Raw genomic sequence first — 17,585 nt, 5'->3', positions numbered from 1 at the left:
ACTTATATACTCGTGGGAGAAACAGTTTCATCAGCTGGATACTTATCCAATCGAATCATAACCGATCTCTTTCGAGAATCAAGTATCTGTAACCGGCGTTGTTACTTGTCGACGGTTATCAACATCGAAAAGGCCAATCGATGGATGTGTAGGTAGCGCTTTATCGTCGAGGAAGCTGAGCAACGAGGTTGAAGAACAAATCGCACCTTTAAATAACGGCCGCTGGTTAACAGCTTTGTTTTACGCTGATCGTGATCATCGATCGGGCTCGTTCTGAGCCGTCAAACAATCAAGCGGCACATGCGAAGTACGATGGACAGCAGCGAAAAGAAGGCTCTTCGCGCTGCAGACTTGCGTAACAACAGGACTCGTAGCATTATTACTAGTATCCCGAGTTGCACGGCTTTGTGAAGCCAGTACAGTCTGTAAATAGATAAGCAAATCAAGATTCAAAGAATGACATATAGCCTTCTATTAAAAAAAAAAAAAATAAAGTTGCTAAATTAATTTTTAAGTCATTTGTAAGAACATACATTTATTTAAAAATTGTTTACCAAATAAATGGAATAAAAATGAAAGAAAAGAAAACGTGAATATAGAATTATAGAAAGAAAGGACACAAACTATAATATGATTGATAATATGATATGATATGTATTCTCTATAATGAATTCTAAAAAAAAAAGATATATATAAATTTTTTAATATTCTATTATGAAAATATTAAAATATTGTGGATGATTAATATTGATTCTAACTTCCGAACTAGAAAGTTTACTCAAATCTTGTGAAAAAGTTCTTTGTGAATTCTCGGATTTTAAATATTTTTTAATTAAAAATTTCAGATAAAATTAGAGAGATTTTTAATGTATTAAAATAAATTAGAGTGCAGATAATGCGAACATATAATAAATGGAATCGATACAAAATAATGTCTATCATTTTCATATAAATGAAGCAAAATCTATAAGATACTAAGAGCAAAAGCTCACTACAGTACTAGTAACAGTGGAGCACTATATTTGTTTTCTTGTGTATTGTTTTTAGGTATCCCGATTTTTTTTTAATAAAACTTTATACAAGAGAATACATAAATATACGTAGATATATATGGCATATTATTATTAATCAAATTGTCATTAATTTGTATCATAAAAAAATGATCAAAGAAACAATTTTTTCAGAAAGAGACAAAATTTAAATTTAAAGAAAAAAATTCAAAAATTATCATTTGAGTATCAATAAAATTCTAAGAAAATCCTTAATTTTCAAAGGTAAAAAGGTATCTTTTGATAATTTATTCTTCAAAATTTTTCTGATAGTAAATATTCTGCGAACAGACTCTAGGAAATAATTCAGTCTCTTAGAGAGACTGTAATAAAGAGATTGAAAAGATATATCTTACTTTGTGATGTATGAACGAGCAGCTGGCAGTGTATCTGGACTCTCTTTTAAGATAAACTGTCGTATACCCAGAATGTAATGCTCCAAGTATGATGGCCAGTAAATTTCTCTGACATCAAACATGAATGTTTCTCGATCCTCTGGACTGAGTTGTTCACCCAATCGTCGTACGTTGTCGTCTCTAAAATTCCACTGTTTCGTACTGAAGTATTCCAAACACTTGGCGGCTTTGGAAAGTTTCGTTTGTACGCGGACCATTATAGGCCGCGAACCTTTGAGTCGAGCGAGAATATCTAAGATATACGCAGGTAGCGTATGCTGAAATATCACGCACAATTTGTTTATTATCATGGAACTGTGACATCGACCATCCGGATACCAGAGCGCATCGTTCACTGGGTGTAGTCGACAATATTTGAATGATAGGTCGACGAACTGCTTCCAGGTTATAGGATTTTGCTGACCGGTGCAACAGTTATAAATCGGAATGGTGTCGGTACGCTGCGTAGCGGTCCTCCATGCCGCGCAAATCATTAGGTTGATCACAATGTCGACGGGCACTAGATCCGCCACTTTATCCTCATGACACAGCATAGTTCTGCAAGAAAGCGCGATTTCTAAGATAAATTTATTCAAAAATAATAATAATTTACAAAAATTATGAGCCATCATGCTACTAAAATAACAATATCTATACTTCAATAATAACTATTCTCATTGGGGCGATGAGTAGCTCGCTTAAATCAGTGCGATTGATTCGTGGATCTGAATTCGATTCCACCTGCGCCCCATGCGATTTTTCATGTTCGCCGTTCGGATTCGGCGTTAAACTGTAGGTCCTCACGAGTGTTAACAAACTCTAAGGAGTAAGAATGCAAACTACTACCAAATGCAAAAACATAAAAACAAATGCAAAAACAAAATCTCTGCTCTCCGAAGAGATTCTAAAGCTAAATTGATACGCATGGTACTGTGACCCCTCAAAAATGGAGTCAGAAAATCAAATCCGGAGGATATACTGAGAAGAACTATTCTCATTCCATTATAATATACTGATATTATAATCGTTAATGATGGCTAGTCGTCGTGATTACCTGAAGAAACCTTTCCCAGCGGCGGCGATAATCCCTGTGGGGCCGTTGCAATTGTCCACCCAACCGGCAACTGGTTCTCTATACGATGATAGTACGATCGATGGCCTGACAATCGCCACCGGTAAAGAACCTTTTTCTCGCTGGAGCATTCGCTCGGCCAATGCTTTGGTAAATGTGTATGTATTTGGTCGGCTGGCGATCAGATTCGGTGTAAATTCTTCAAACATTTTGTCGTCCATCCACTCTGTCAGAGCGATCACCTGATCGGGTTCCCGTCCCACCGGATAAATCTCTTCGGCAACATCGTTCCGATCACAATTGCAATATGCCGTTGATACATGAATGAATGCCTATGACCAAACAATTATATTTATCGTACATTCTTATACATATACATTGCAAAAAGGAAAAACTATGAACGCCCATCTTTTGCCTTGTGTCGATCGAACGTGAGCTCCTAATGATAATAATGCGTAAAAATGTGTTGACGGGGAAAGTTCTAAACAAAGTTTGAACACTTAAGAAAAAGCAAAAAAAAATACTTTAAAAAAGAATAAATATTATTGTCTGATGATCAATTACACAGTGCAATAAATATTAAGTTGTACAAATTCTCTGCTGACTGTTACATAAAACTAAAAGAAATCATGAAAATCATCAAAGATAATCACTTGCGAGTTTTCAAACGCTTCATTTGAATATAAAATGCATATGCATAAAATAATAAAATATTTATGTCTTTAATTTAAAAGATTTTTTGAAACTTTCATAGTATTACTTTGATACTTTCATCATATTTCATTTGCACTAATTCATTGATTAATCTACTGTTATCATGAAAACAAATGAATTGTTAAATTCATGTGAGATTGTTAAATGATGAACGATCAGTGTATGATTTAGGATAGAATCGCGCGATACAATTAGAGTGCAGAGTACAAATACACTCGTACATAAACCGGCTCTATTTACCTTTTGAAATTTGTTGATACAAATCGAATATATTTCGCTATTAAGCAGAAACTTAGACAGATTAGTTGTCGATTAATTAAAAATCGATGTGGTACATCACATGAGCAAATAAAACGAAGCATTCGAAAGATTTTCGAGAATATATATCTCGAATGTGTATCTTTCGAGATGAAGTAGAGATGTAAACCATCCATAGACAAAAGACACTGTAATCTTTCGTAAAGAGCACATTTTTAAAAAAGAAATCGCTACAGATTAATCTTTTATTACGCAAATTCGATTTACAACTGCAAACTAATCTCGGCTCAATGTGGCGTTTTAGTTGAATTGAACAAATTAGAAGAAAAACAATCTCTTACCTCCACATTATGCATGCGGTTGCATAATTGAACCAATCTTTTGGTGCCCAACATATTTATGGTAACCGAGAGCTTCAAAGCCTCGTCAAATTTGACGGTAGCTGCTGAATGAAAAACGATCGATACGGATCTTATTAACATATTTTGATCATCTGCTGAAATGCCCAATTCTGGCTCCGTAATATCACCAGCTACGGGTATGATTTTGGAAAGTTCGCCAGGAGAATCCCGCCGTAATTTTTCAAAAAGCTGCCGAAAATAATATGATTTTAATTTTTTCGAAAATGAACAAAATATGTGATGAAAAACAAAGATAATATTTACTGGTCCATTTAAAAGTTCTTGTAACCTTTCTTGCACATTTTGGCCCTTTTTAGGTCTCATTAGAAGATAAATATTTTTAATATCCGGACACGATCTCAGTAGCTTCTCGACGAGAACCTTGCCCATGAAACCTGTTGCTCCAGTTATGAAAATCGACCTATCTCTATAAAAGTCCTTTACGGATGTGTATTCACTGCCAGCCATCGTGGCCATATCACTATTTGCCGAACACGGGCCTTTAAAAAATATCAGAGATAGAAATATCAGAGATAGAAAAACACAAAAAATTAAAAATATAATTATCCAATAATTTATTTAATTATTATTATGGTATATCCTACCTGAATTATTTCGTTCAATTTCTTTAAATTACTTTCAAATAGAAAGTATTTTTCTCTGTTACCGTGAGAGTAACGTTGTCTTCTACGTTTCTACTTCCGTTTCTATATTTTTTTACATGAAATCATAAATGTTAAATTTGACATTGAAATTCCATTGTAAAGATACTTTTCATTTCTTTTAAAATTATAAAACTTATACATATTAAATAAAACATCCAATAGAAATTTAATTTTACGTTATTTGACGGATGTTTGCATAAATATAAAAATATAAAAATAAAATATAAAAATAAAATATATTATTTATATAAAAGACATTCAATTTTAATTGTATTCCAAATACTTCAGTTGTTTCTCCTTTTTTTATTTCAAATAAAAGTTTCATAGTTTACGAGAAATATGTGATGCATGCAACAATTTTTTTCAACATTATTAATATTTTTTAATGTGTAAAATATATTTATTATTTTTTTACATAATTCTCTAATCTCATTCTGTATACATATAAAAGAATATTAAAATAACAAAAATCATAAATTTTTACATTTTCTATTTTATTTTGATTTTTATATCTTATTTTAATTCATGTTATTGTTCTATGTATAAAAGTATGAAAAAATACGATCCATATTTCCTGTAAAAAGCTCGAAATTAGAAATGTATTAATATTTATATTATCCTTAAAAATAGATACTAAACTTATATAAAACAGTCATGTGAATTATATATTTATTTAACAACATTTGCTGTATTCGTTAAACTAATTATACTTATAAAGGGATGTTGAAGCGACGTAAATTATCACAAATTACAATGCAATCAAAATCTTTGAATTGATTTTACAAATTAGCAAAATTTTTTTATAAAATTAAAATACGCACAAATAAAAAAATCGGGCATATCAATTTCATAATAAAATAAAAGAAAAATTGAAAAATTTACTTTTGATTCATGTGATTAAAAACACTACGAAAACTTCGAAGCATTTGATTAACCAATAAGAAGAAAGAATTTTACTAATTGACCAATGTTTCGAAAAAAAAAATGTTTCGAAGTATCGCGGTAACTCAACCGCATCCATAGTCACCTGAGTTAAATTAAAGTCGTTAGTGTTTTTTTGTAAAAATTGAAAAAATCACATAAAATGGAATATCGACGATTGCTATAAGAAAAATTATGAATTGCGGTTCGAATTAATTAACTACTCACCATATTCACCAGATTTGATCCCCAACGACTTTTTCCTAAGCTCAAAATTAAGTCTTCTACAATGTGCTTTTTATTTTCTGTTTCTTGTTTTTTATTATTTTTTACATCTTGTCTTTTTGCTTCTTATTTGATTTTTTGTTTTATCGTCCGAGACGTTAATGAACTTCGGAAGAAACAAGAAACACATAGCAAAAAATACAACTGTCGATAAAACGGAGAAAAGAGAGAAAAAGCAAGAAATAAAAAATAAAGAGCACATTGTAGAATAGGTTTTAGGCTCGAAGGACACAGATTTTCATCAAACGAAAACACTGACATCGATTGGCATAAATGATTTTCAAACAATTGAGCGTCCAAACAATTTTCACAGGTACGTTGCAAGACATGTACAGCTGGTCACAAAAAGGTTATAACACTTTTTTTCGATTTTTTTTGGGTTTTGAAACTCATAATCAGCCTTGTTCATAGAGTGATTGAACGTAAATGGTTAGATCTATAAGAATCAATCACTCGGAGCAAATTGTATTCTGAAACTCATCGAAAAAACAAGTGTTACAATCTTTCTATAATCGGTTGTATAATTGTATAGTAAAACCAGAATTTCAGATTTTGACGAGTAATGCCATCTTCATATTGAGACTCAAAACTTTTCAAATAACCCTCGCATATGTAATATATATTTATATTTATATGAGTAGTAGAAGTATTCAACGGACTTTAGATTATTTGAAAAAACTATGTTCAATTTGTAGAACTAAGATTAAAAGCCTAGAAAAAAATATAATTTGAATGTAATTTACGTAAATATGTATGCTTAGCAAAGATTTAGAATGGTAACAGAGCAATAATTGGATAAGAACAGATATATGCGTTTGAGTAAGACAGAACAATAATGTAAGAAACTGAATTTGGAATTAAACAGTCTGTCAATTATCAATTATTAACATCAAGTCGACCATCGCTCCAGCATCCCCAAAAAATAAATTTTTTTGTGTTATTATTTTTCAAATTTTAGTATTATAACAATAAAAAATAATTTCCAAAATTATAAAAATAAAATAAACTGAATTCTCGAGATAAAAAAAAATATAATGACGAACAAGCAATAATCAACGTAATTGTTCATGCATAATAATTAACAAATGTATTATTCTAAACATTACAAATGTTATAAATGAGAAAAATCAGATGTTTCGGCTCCATTCGAGCCATCATCAACGATGATCCTATGATAGATTGTAATTAATCGTACCGAATAAAATATGTTTAAAAAGCAAAAACTAAAAAATAATTTCTATACATTTCCATTAGAGTTATAAAAACAAACAAAAAATATTGATATTAAAATAATTTTTTATTCAAGTCTTAAATCACTAGTAAAATTTTTTTTGTATTATTTTTAAATGCGATTTAGAATAATCTGTAATTTTTTTCATTATTTTTTCATTATTTTGAAAATATCACCTTGATCAAAAAGTTCCGGAATTATCACCAGGTGATGCTCTGAGTCAGCTGATTTGAGTTCTGTTTTTTTTGGTTAGGTTGCCACATCTATCATTGACATTCCCATCAAATTTTATCACCATAGCTTGACATTTGTAAAAGTTACGCCGTCTTGAGTACATCTACCTCTGCACGTATTTTCGATTTTTTACAGTTTTAAAAATGAAGTTGAATTTGCAACAACGAGTGAATTTTTGACCAAGAACGAAACGAATACCATCCAATTCACCTAACATGGCTCCCTGCGATTTTTTTCTGTTCGATCGACTCAAAAAATTACGGGGAACGCGTTTTAACAGCCGAAAAGAGATAAAGGAAAAATCGAAGACGGCTCTGATGGCTATACCGACAATAGAGTTCCAAAAATGTTTCGAGAGCTGGATCAAGCGCTGGCATAAGTGCGTTGCAGTCGATGGGGAGTACTTTGAAGGAGATAATATCACTTTTGAATAAAAATGTATTTTGAATTTTCTGAATGATTTTGAATTGAATTTCCGGAATTTTTTGATCAAGGTATATGCAATATATTCTTAAAGTACGTTACCTGTTTTATTTCACCAATGACTTTCCTGATCTTGCTTTGATTGCTTTTAATTTGTTTGGTTCTTGTGAGAAACGACGTGGTGATGAGAGTCCTTATAGATACAGCACCTGCGTATGGCGCAATGGCTCCTTTTTAAATATGTATATGTTGTACGGTGATTCTTCAAACGGCTTGCGATTAAATTCAGTGTCCATCGAATTCATATCGTGTCCTTTGCTGGCAAACTCGTTATCTCTGTATACAAAATAATCGAGATCTTTTTCTGAGATTTTGAATTACACACACGTCATTTAATCAAATTTAAACAAAAAAGTTTTAAAAAGATATATTTTTTTTTACATAAATTTAATTTAATCAAAATTTTCTTGTGTACAGTCTCGTGTTGTAATAGAGTGTTATGAGAAACAATATCTTACGAAATGCATTTATGTATCAAATGAAAACTTTTTTAATTGTAAAAAATTGTAATTAATTCAAGGAATTAAATTATAAAAATTAAAAAAAAAGAAAATTTAAAATAAGATTAAATTTAAAAAATTGATAATTATAAGGGCTATTTGCACCACGCTGAATATTATGTAAAATTTGAATCACAAACTTATTTAATAAATTTTATCACAACAATGTTTCGACCTTTTTAACATGGTCATCAGTGTACGCTTTCAAATATGTCTATCGATCTGGCGAATAAATTAAAAATAAAAATTAATAAAATTATTTTATTAATATAATTAATAAATTAATTAATAAAATTAATAAATTAATTAATAAAATTAATAAAATAAGTGTTAATTAGCCGAAAGAACAAATAATCTTTTTTATTTTATACTATTTCTATGTATAAATATATTGTCATAGTCTCATGAGAATATCAAACCGTCCAACTTAAGAATATATAGCTCCTTTAACCATCGTCTCTTTTATGGGAACATAGAAATTATATCCTCATAGGTACTATAAAGAGAAAGTAAATGCCGAGTAATAAGTAATAACATATTGGGTAAATAACAACACATGGGAAAAAGTTCGTGGCGATTTTTTAGTAGAATTAAAGTATTTTTCTTAGAGTATTGAAATCAATTTATTCAAACCAAATATGCTCCATTATTTTCTATAATATTTTGCCATTTTTGGGGCAGAGCCATAATTCCATCGCGATAGAATTCTGTGGTTTCTGATCGAAAAATACTTCAAGTGATTTTCACAGGCCTCTTTTGAAGCTAGCTTTACACCATTAAGAGAGTTCTGCAGAGACCTAAACAAATGGTAGTCTGAGGATGCTATGTCAGGACTATACGGTGGATGCATTAAAACTTCCCAGCCAAACTCTCGCAATTTTTGCCGAGTCAAAGATGTGTATGGTCGAGAGTTGTCGTGATGGAAGACGACACCTCTCCTATTGATTAATTCTGGCCTCTTCCTCTCAATTGCTTGTTGTAATCTCTGCAGTTGTTCATAGTAGAGTTCGGAATTGTTTGATTGGACGATAACAGCTCATAGTGAACGATTCCCTTCCAGTCCCACCACACACACGACATCACCTTCTTCCAATCCAGGTTTTGCGATTGTTTGCGCCTTCTCTTCTTTCTTTATCCACGATCTTTTTCTAGTTGGATTGTTGTAGGTGATCCATTTTTCATCACCAGTTATCATTCTCTTCAGAATGGCTCAATTTCATTCCGTTTCAGTAGCGTATCACAAATGTTAATTCGGTCCATCATGTTCCTAACACTCAACTCGTGAAGAACCCAAAGCTCGAGCTTCTTTTTGTATCCAGCTTTGTGTAAATGATTTAAAACTGTTTTATAATCGATGCCTAGTTCCTTGGCAATCTCACATGCTTATCACGCTCGACTTTTATCATGATTTCATCGGACTTTTTAGTGATTGGTCAACCGGAGCGAGGTTCATCTTTCACATCGAAATTTCCAGCACGAAAGCGAGCGAACCATTTCCGTGCTGCTGATTTGGATAGAAATATCTTCACCGTAAATAGCGCAAATTTTTTCACAAGCCTGTACAGCATTCTTGCCTTTATCATAGTGATACTGCAAAATGTAGCGAATTTTTTCCTTATTTATTTCCATTTTCAAAATAAAATAACTTTTGATCCACTTCATCGATTTCATTCTTTTTTGGCTCAAAACAAAGGTTAAAATGTCACTTTTTAAACGCACGTCTAATGTTATCGATGCGATTAGTAGTTGCCGACTGCTAAGCATTTAATGCTGTCTAGCGGGAAAAACGCCACGAACTTTTTCCCACACCCAATATGAAAAGAAATATATATATAATTTGAACTATAATTATTACCTCAATCTTTAAATTAGTCGGTTTCAAGATTTAAAATGTGAGACATGTGTTTGTAGGATATGTGTCTCAGGTCATCATAACAATGAAATATCAGGCATAAATTATTAAAATATAGGCGATTAAAATATAGCGATTTGATAAGTATGAACAAAGTCTAAAATATGGCACCACCAGTATTGAAATTATTTTTAATATCTGACAACTTTTTGAGATAGATACAAAGTCCAAATTAGAGAATAGAGAGGATGCGAAAGGACTTCGTAGCGTAAATCGAACAATTTTGTGATCACACCACATAAAATTCCTTCGGATTCATTTTTCACAAATCACGATATCTGATCGATTCAAACGTCAAGCACAGAGTGGTAGATTTATCTCACTGAAATTTAGTGTATTAAATTCTCTAAGAGTTGCCAAATACTAAAATAATCTCGATACTGTTGAATCATATTTCAGACTATACGGACTATCAAATCACTTACGTATATTGGAATATATAGTCTCAAGCAGAGATAAATATTTTAAGTAGGGGATAGAAGACCCAGAACGGAGAGACAGACATCCGACAAATTATAGATGTCACTTTATTTATCTCGCTTTTTGTTTGTTTATATATATTATTTCATCATTCTCTTCCGATGATTTATAATTTAAGATGACTTATTATTTAATATTTTTAATATTTTATTATTTAAATTCATGTTCTTTTATTAATCTGTGATATACAGAAAAACAATTGTTCCTTTTTATTAATGTCTATTATATATTCATGGATTCTAAATGTTAGCTGTCTTTTTGATTGACGATCTTATGGAAGTAGTGTAACATACAAAGAATAATATTTCTTCTTAGGCTAATTAATATTTACGTAATATTAATTTTTATTTTTAATTTATTTGCCCAACCGATAGACATACTTGAAAGCGTACATTGATGATGACTATGTAAAAAGATGATTATATCAAAACATTTTTCTTGTGATGAAATCACAATTTTATTAAATAAAGTTTGTTATACAAATTTCGCACATAATATCCAGCTCAAATAGCGTTATAATTATCATTTTTGAATTTATGTTCTTGTGAGTCTAACTTAATTTTTAAAATAAGAATTGAAGAATTCTTGATATAGATATATTATGTTTTTCTTAGCTTCGCATATCATTTCGTATTTTCGACTCAAACATTTACTCAGAATATTCTTAAGCAGAATCTCTTCTTATCGCATTGTGATCGTATCGAGAGAAAAATTGGAAATGTTGGAAAATTGGAAAATGTAATTTTGAACATAAGAAAAAAAAAAAATATATATATATATATATAGTGTCCCGTAATTTACCCGACAACGCTTGTGAGCAGGTAGAGCAGATTAAATAACTAAGTCGAAAAGTCTTCTATCGACTCTAAATTTTTATAATTTTCGCAATAATTAACAAGATATTAATTACAAAAAATTACCGAATATTGATCTTCAACCATTTTTTTCTTAAATATTATCAACCTTTACAGAAAAATTATAAAAGACAAAAATTATTTATTTTCTTCTCATAAAGTTCTGAGAATTTTTTTCAGAATTTTTTAATACCGTACTTTCTCATGTTGGTAAAAATAAGAAAATGTAGCACTAAAAAGTTGATAAAAAATTCTGAAAAAATTCATAGAGTTCTTTGAAAAGAAAATAAACATTTTTTTGTCTTTTTTTTGTAAAGTTAATAGTATTTGAATAAAAAATTATTGAAGATCAATTTTTGGCAATGTTTAGCAATTAATATCTTGTTAACTACCTGTATAGAGTCATCAAAATCCAGACAAATCGAACAATTTCTTTAAACAAAATGTTTTCAGTGAAAAATTAAATATTACAAAAAATCCTTTTACATGGCACTTGGGGGATCCCTGTAGAGCACAATTATTCGCAGCACAATTATTATATTATATATCCCTCATTAATTTGAATGGCGGCCTCTATTCTCGGCCTGAAGCGTTCGCTGTAATGTAGCGCTGTCCATGCCGAAATGCTGCCTCAATAGCGGTCCTTAATGACGTCACGTTGGAATGCCGAGATTTGTTTGCAATTCTTTCTTTTGCAACTACGCTCCATACGTAATAATCAAGGGATTTAAATCTAGGCTGTTGGGAGACCAGAATTCCTTGAATCAATTTTGAATCAAATGACTCATATGAACCAGTGCACCGTGATCCTACTGAAATCATGATCTTCCAGACGCCACAGTTTTTTCATCCATGGCTTCACTACATTCATCAGAACGCGCAATGATTGTCTTGGATCATCCGAAATCAGCGCTTGAGCCCTTTCAAACTCCCCACTATGGGAGTCTTCGTGATGCATTCTTTCGAGTAACTCTTCCTCGCTGGTATACTAGAACCCTCGTAGATTGTTTAATATTAAAGCTATATTTTGCCACAATGTTATAAAGGGTTGATCTTGGGTATCCAAAGAACCGAATTATTTCTGTTGCTGGCTGAGTGCCCAGCGCGAAGACCTTCGATGATCGCAGTTCTTCCATTATTATACTCCGCACTTCAACATCACGGTCATTTTAAGAATATGTTTACTAGAAGGCTTTCTCAGACGCCAACAACAATCTCTGGCGGAGGCACAATATAGCGCAAAATTTAAATTGAAATTTGTCCGGATTTTGGTGATGCATCCTGTACAGGCTGATTGTGATCACTGTTCATGATGCGTGACGAAATATGTTAAAATCACCCTGTATATATATATATATATATCCAAATTTTGGCCCCTTCTCGAGCAGATAGAGCGGACTAAACTGAGTCGAAAAATCCTGTACCATTTTGCAATACTCGCAATAATTAACGAGATATTAACGTTTAAAAATAGCCGAATATGCCCGTCCGCTCTATTATTGAATAATTTAAGGCGCGTCGCGATCTGCTAAGCCATCCCCGCTCCTCGCGTTTCGCGCGCCGTGCGGCGATCGGTGGGCCCTTTGGCAATAGGTCAAGCGGACGCGCGTATTCGGCTATCTTTAAACGTTAATATTTCGTTAACTTTTGCGAGCATTGCAAAATGGTAGAGGACTTTTCAACTCAGTTTAGTCCGCTCTACCTGCTCGAGACGGATGGGATGAAAATTTGGAGCCACCTTGTATATAGATAAGATCACATGTACCAAGTTTAATTTCATATAACAATAATACTATGATATAGCGTAACGTTGGCAAATACATTATTTTGCTTCACATTTATATAATTTATTTATTCCATGCATTCTAACATATTTTTAACACCCAGAAGAATGGAAATTGAATTCGTTATGAATAATAATTTTAATTAGTAATGTATCGCGTCATATCGTATCTATAGGATATACAGGTGTCTTTTAAGATGGATCCAAGCCACATTGGGGATGGAGAATGGATCAAAGGAAACAAAAAATTCTTATACTATTTTGAGATACTCGCTATAGTTTTCGAATTAAAAAAGAAAATGTCTAAGCCAATATGCGATTAAGCCGCGCCGCGCGAATTCGTAGGACGGCCCACTCGAGCGGCGGCGGCGCGCAGGGAGAGGGCAGTAGCGCTTCGTTGCCTAGCACAGCCTGGCGGTTCTATGTGTTTCGCCGCATCGCGCCTACACTATTCAAAAATGTTATTTTAGCTGAAGTTTTCCTTATACATTTCTTATCATTATAAATCGCGTTATTTAGCATAATTAAATACGTTTTAACACAATTATAGATATGTTAAGCGATATAATTAAGCATTACGCATTAGAGCATTATGCAAAGCGTATACTGATCGCGATATCTTTTCGCTTGCTTTATTATACGATGTTTCTATTTAATTACGCTTCGAGACACACTTCGTCGCGTCGTTTTTTTATGCTATATTTAGTCGGAATTTTATTTTTTGACATGTTAATGCATGTACACTGAAATTATAGTATAAGCTCGCGTAGATAGCCGCTATGTTGTAAATCCAGATGTATTATTCCATGTACAATGACGCATTTGACTGAGGTTTTTTTCACATGTTTCTTACCGTTTAACAAATTTAATTATAATTGTACATCATTAAAAACATTCTTAAATTTTATTTATCTTTAATGTTCACTGATGAATAAAATTTAAATTTTCTGTCATTGAAAAGATTATTTATGTATACGTTAAAGTTTGTAGTAACTGAAAACTTAAATGTATTGAAAAACACTAATTGAGTGTCTTAGTTTATTTTCATTAAACTATCCATCAAATTTAATGCCCATGTTCATTACATTAAAAAAATCTGTAACTTACAAGGGACCCAACTGCTTCTCTCCGATTTTAAAGCAATATGTTATTCTCCAGACGAAAATAAGCGACAAAAAAAAACCTCAGTCAAATGCGTCATTATACATGGAATGATACATCTGGATTTACAATGTAGCGGCTATCTACGCGAGCTTATACTATAATTTCAGTGTATATGCATTAACACGTCAAAAAATAAAACTCCGATTAAATATAGCATAAAAAAACGACGCAACGATCAGCATACGCTTGCTCTAATTAATTAATGCTCTAATTAATTACATCGCTTAACATATCTATAATTGTGTTAAAACGTATTTAATCATGCTAAATAACACGATTTATAATGATAAGAAATGTATGTAAGGAAAACTTCAGCTAAAAATAACATTTTTGGATAGTATAGGCGCGATATGGCGAAACACATAGAACCGTGCCAGGCAATGAAGCGCTACTTCCCTCTCTCTGCGCACCGCCGCCACCGCCGCCACCGCCGCTCGAGTGGGCCGTCCTACGAATTCGCGCGACGCGGCTTAATCGCATAATGGCTTAGACATTTCCTTTTCTAATTCGAAAACTATAGCGAATATCTCAAAATAGTATAAGAATTTTTTGTTCTCTTTGATCCAGTCTACACTTCCAATGTGACTCGGACTCTTCTTAAGAGACACCCTGTATATGTAATTTTTATTATTATAAAACGATATAATAAGAGAAAAAAGATAGGAATCGAAATCATCCGTCATGAAAGAACGTACAAGCGCTGTTACGAGCAAGAATTACGCACCGTAATATGTAAAGTATTAAAAAAGTTCAACAACTGTCTCCTGACTGAATTTTATTCAATGATGATACAGGCAAACTTATATCAATTAAATCAATTCGGAGATGCGTTATTAGCAGCTTACGAGAACAGACTGATTCGATCAAAACTAGAGGGATCTTCACTATGATAAAAAAGATGGAGATTTCGATAAATTTTAACCAATAACGTGACATTTTTGAATATCAAAAATATACATGGGGATAAAAGAAACTGAAATATGTGTCGATGTCACGAATCCATTTAGGGATAAATCAGATATCTGTAAGATTAAATATTCAAGACGGGTCTTAAGGATAGAATCATTTTGTTAAACAATATTTGATGTCCTGTTTCGATGTTGTGTTTTGATAATGCTGACTGCGTGGCATATTTTAGCCTGACATCACGTTAATGTTCTTTTATCCGTAGGTTAATCTTTCTTCTGATTTCTCCAATGTATGCTTGCCCGAAGGAACAAGATATTTTATATTCCTACGGAACTGAGTGGAGGTCTTTAATTTTTAAGATTTGTTCTATCTTTTTGAGTGGTTTAAAGATACTTTATTGTGTTTCTTAATATCCTAACCAATCCGATCTATTATTTCTTTGACATATGGATAGGGTCCTTTCGTCTTGTTTGCAAGATTATTTTGGTAATGTCTTTTTTATCGTGTCTGTTTTTCTGTAAGGCTAGTTTTTGGTGGTTGAGTAGATGTTCTTTCTCAGAGATGGTGAAAGCTCTAAATACAAGTGAGTTGATTGCAGATTGTTTTTGTGCTAAGTGGTGGTGCGACATGTATCTACGTATCTATGTATCTGGTTTTCTGTACACTTGATGGCCTATCATCAACTTTTTTAGAGACAAGAACATCTAGGAAGGGGAATTTTCCGTTTTTCTCTATGTTGAAGTGAATATTTGGATGTTGAGGAAAATAAGGAATTTACGAAGTTCGGCTCTGTCATGTTTCCATATAACGAATGTGTCGTCACATAACGGACTTCAAACTTTTGGTTTTTTTTTAGATGTTTTTCTAAGGGCCTTTTTCTCAAAATGCTCCATGAAGATTTGGCGATTACAGGAAAAATAGGAGAACCCATTGCCGCTCCTGAAGTTTATTCATAAAATTGGTTGTTATAGGAGAAATAGTTAAGCAGTGCTCCATTAGGGGATGAAATCGGAAGGGACTTCATGTGAGGCTTTTATTATGTTTAATGTGTCTTTTATTGGGACTTGTGTAAAAAGGGATTCTACGTCAAAACTTAGAAGCAGGTCTGTAGGTCGTAATCGATTTTTTTGTATGAAGTTCGTTGAGTTGGTTATGTGTGATTCGGATTTTCCAGTGAGGAGTTGTAGTGTTTGCTAGGAAGCGGGATAAGTTGTATGTCGGGGAATTTATGACATTGACAATCTCGGTCTGAGAGGGATGTTTGTGTACTTTTGATAGTCCATATAATCTTGGTGGGAGAGGATTTGTAGATTTTAATGTTGATTTGATTTTACTGGGAATGTTGCTTTTCTCCACTAGGATTTTGGTGTTCTGTGCGATTGTATTAGTTGGATCTTTGTCAAGTTTTTTGTATCGAACTATCTTCAAATCATCCAAAAAAATAGGACAAATTTTAAGAAATTCTAAAGATCAAAGATCTCCACTCAGCAGGAGTATAAAATTTCTTGTTCCTGTGGGTAAGTATATATTAAAGAAACTGGGAGAATGGTCAACCTACGGATAAAAAGAACAGCAATGTGATGTCAGGCTAAAATATGCCACGCAGTCAGCATTATCAGAATACAACATCGAAACAGAACATCAAATATTGTTTAACAAAACGATAGCCAACATTACATCTTTCTATACTTTCCAAGAAAGTATAGAGAAGCAATAGAGATACAAAAACACAATCTAAATAGAAATAGAGGTTATAAATAAAATAGGTTATAAATAAAATATGGAAAACCATTCTCTTATTGAAGACCGACCAATTTTCCCCACCTACATACATATATATATCCCCAACAGGTATGACGCGATGCACATACCATATTACTAATTAAAATTATTATTCATAACGGATTCAATTTCCGTTCTTCTGAGTGTTAAAAAATATGTTAGAATGCATGGAATAAATAAATTATATAAATGTGAAGCAAAATAATGTACTTGCCAACGTTACGCTGTGTCGCAATATTAAGATAACTCCGGTATATGCGCCGCGTCTATCAAAAACTTAATTTATTAAGTATTATTTATTATTATGTTTAAAATAAACGAATTATATTAGTAAAAACTTTGTATTGTCTACTATTATGAAAAAAATATTGGAAATCCGAAATAATTATATTTCGTTAAAAAATGAACTTTTTTAAATCTTGTATTTTTGCCGTATATCTCACAGGAACGGGATATGGCTACTCATAGTGGGAAGGGAGATATGTACAGTTCA

General features: G+C 32.2%; 1 protein-coding gene across 1 annotated transcript; it reads right to left on the bottom strand.

Moving 5' to 3' along the window:
• Positions 1-281: 281 nt before the first annotated feature.
• LOC105620106 (putative fatty acyl-CoA reductase CG5065) lies at positions 282-4,366 on the bottom strand. The gene is made up of 5 exons (XM_012201612.1): positions 4,154-4,366; positions 3,830-4,078; positions 2,499-2,848; positions 1,406-2,002; positions 282-423 (listed from the first exon to the last, which is right to left on the bottom strand). Exons 1-5 carry the CDS (start codon positions 4,364-4,366, stop codon positions 282-284), a joined length of 1,551 nt encoding a protein of 516 aa, XP_012057002.1.
• Positions 4,367-17,585: the final 13,219 nt, after the last annotated feature.

The sequence above is a fragment of the Atta cephalotes genome (genome assembly GCF_000143395.1).
Source record: "Atta cephalotes unplaced genomic scaffold scaffold00024, whole genome shotgun sequence".
Taxonomy (NCBI): Eukaryota; Metazoa; Arthropoda; class Insecta; order Hymenoptera; family Formicidae; genus Atta; species Atta cephalotes.
The sequence above is the reverse complement of the archived record's forward strand: the minus strand, read 5'-3'. Positions and strand labels throughout refer to the sequence as shown.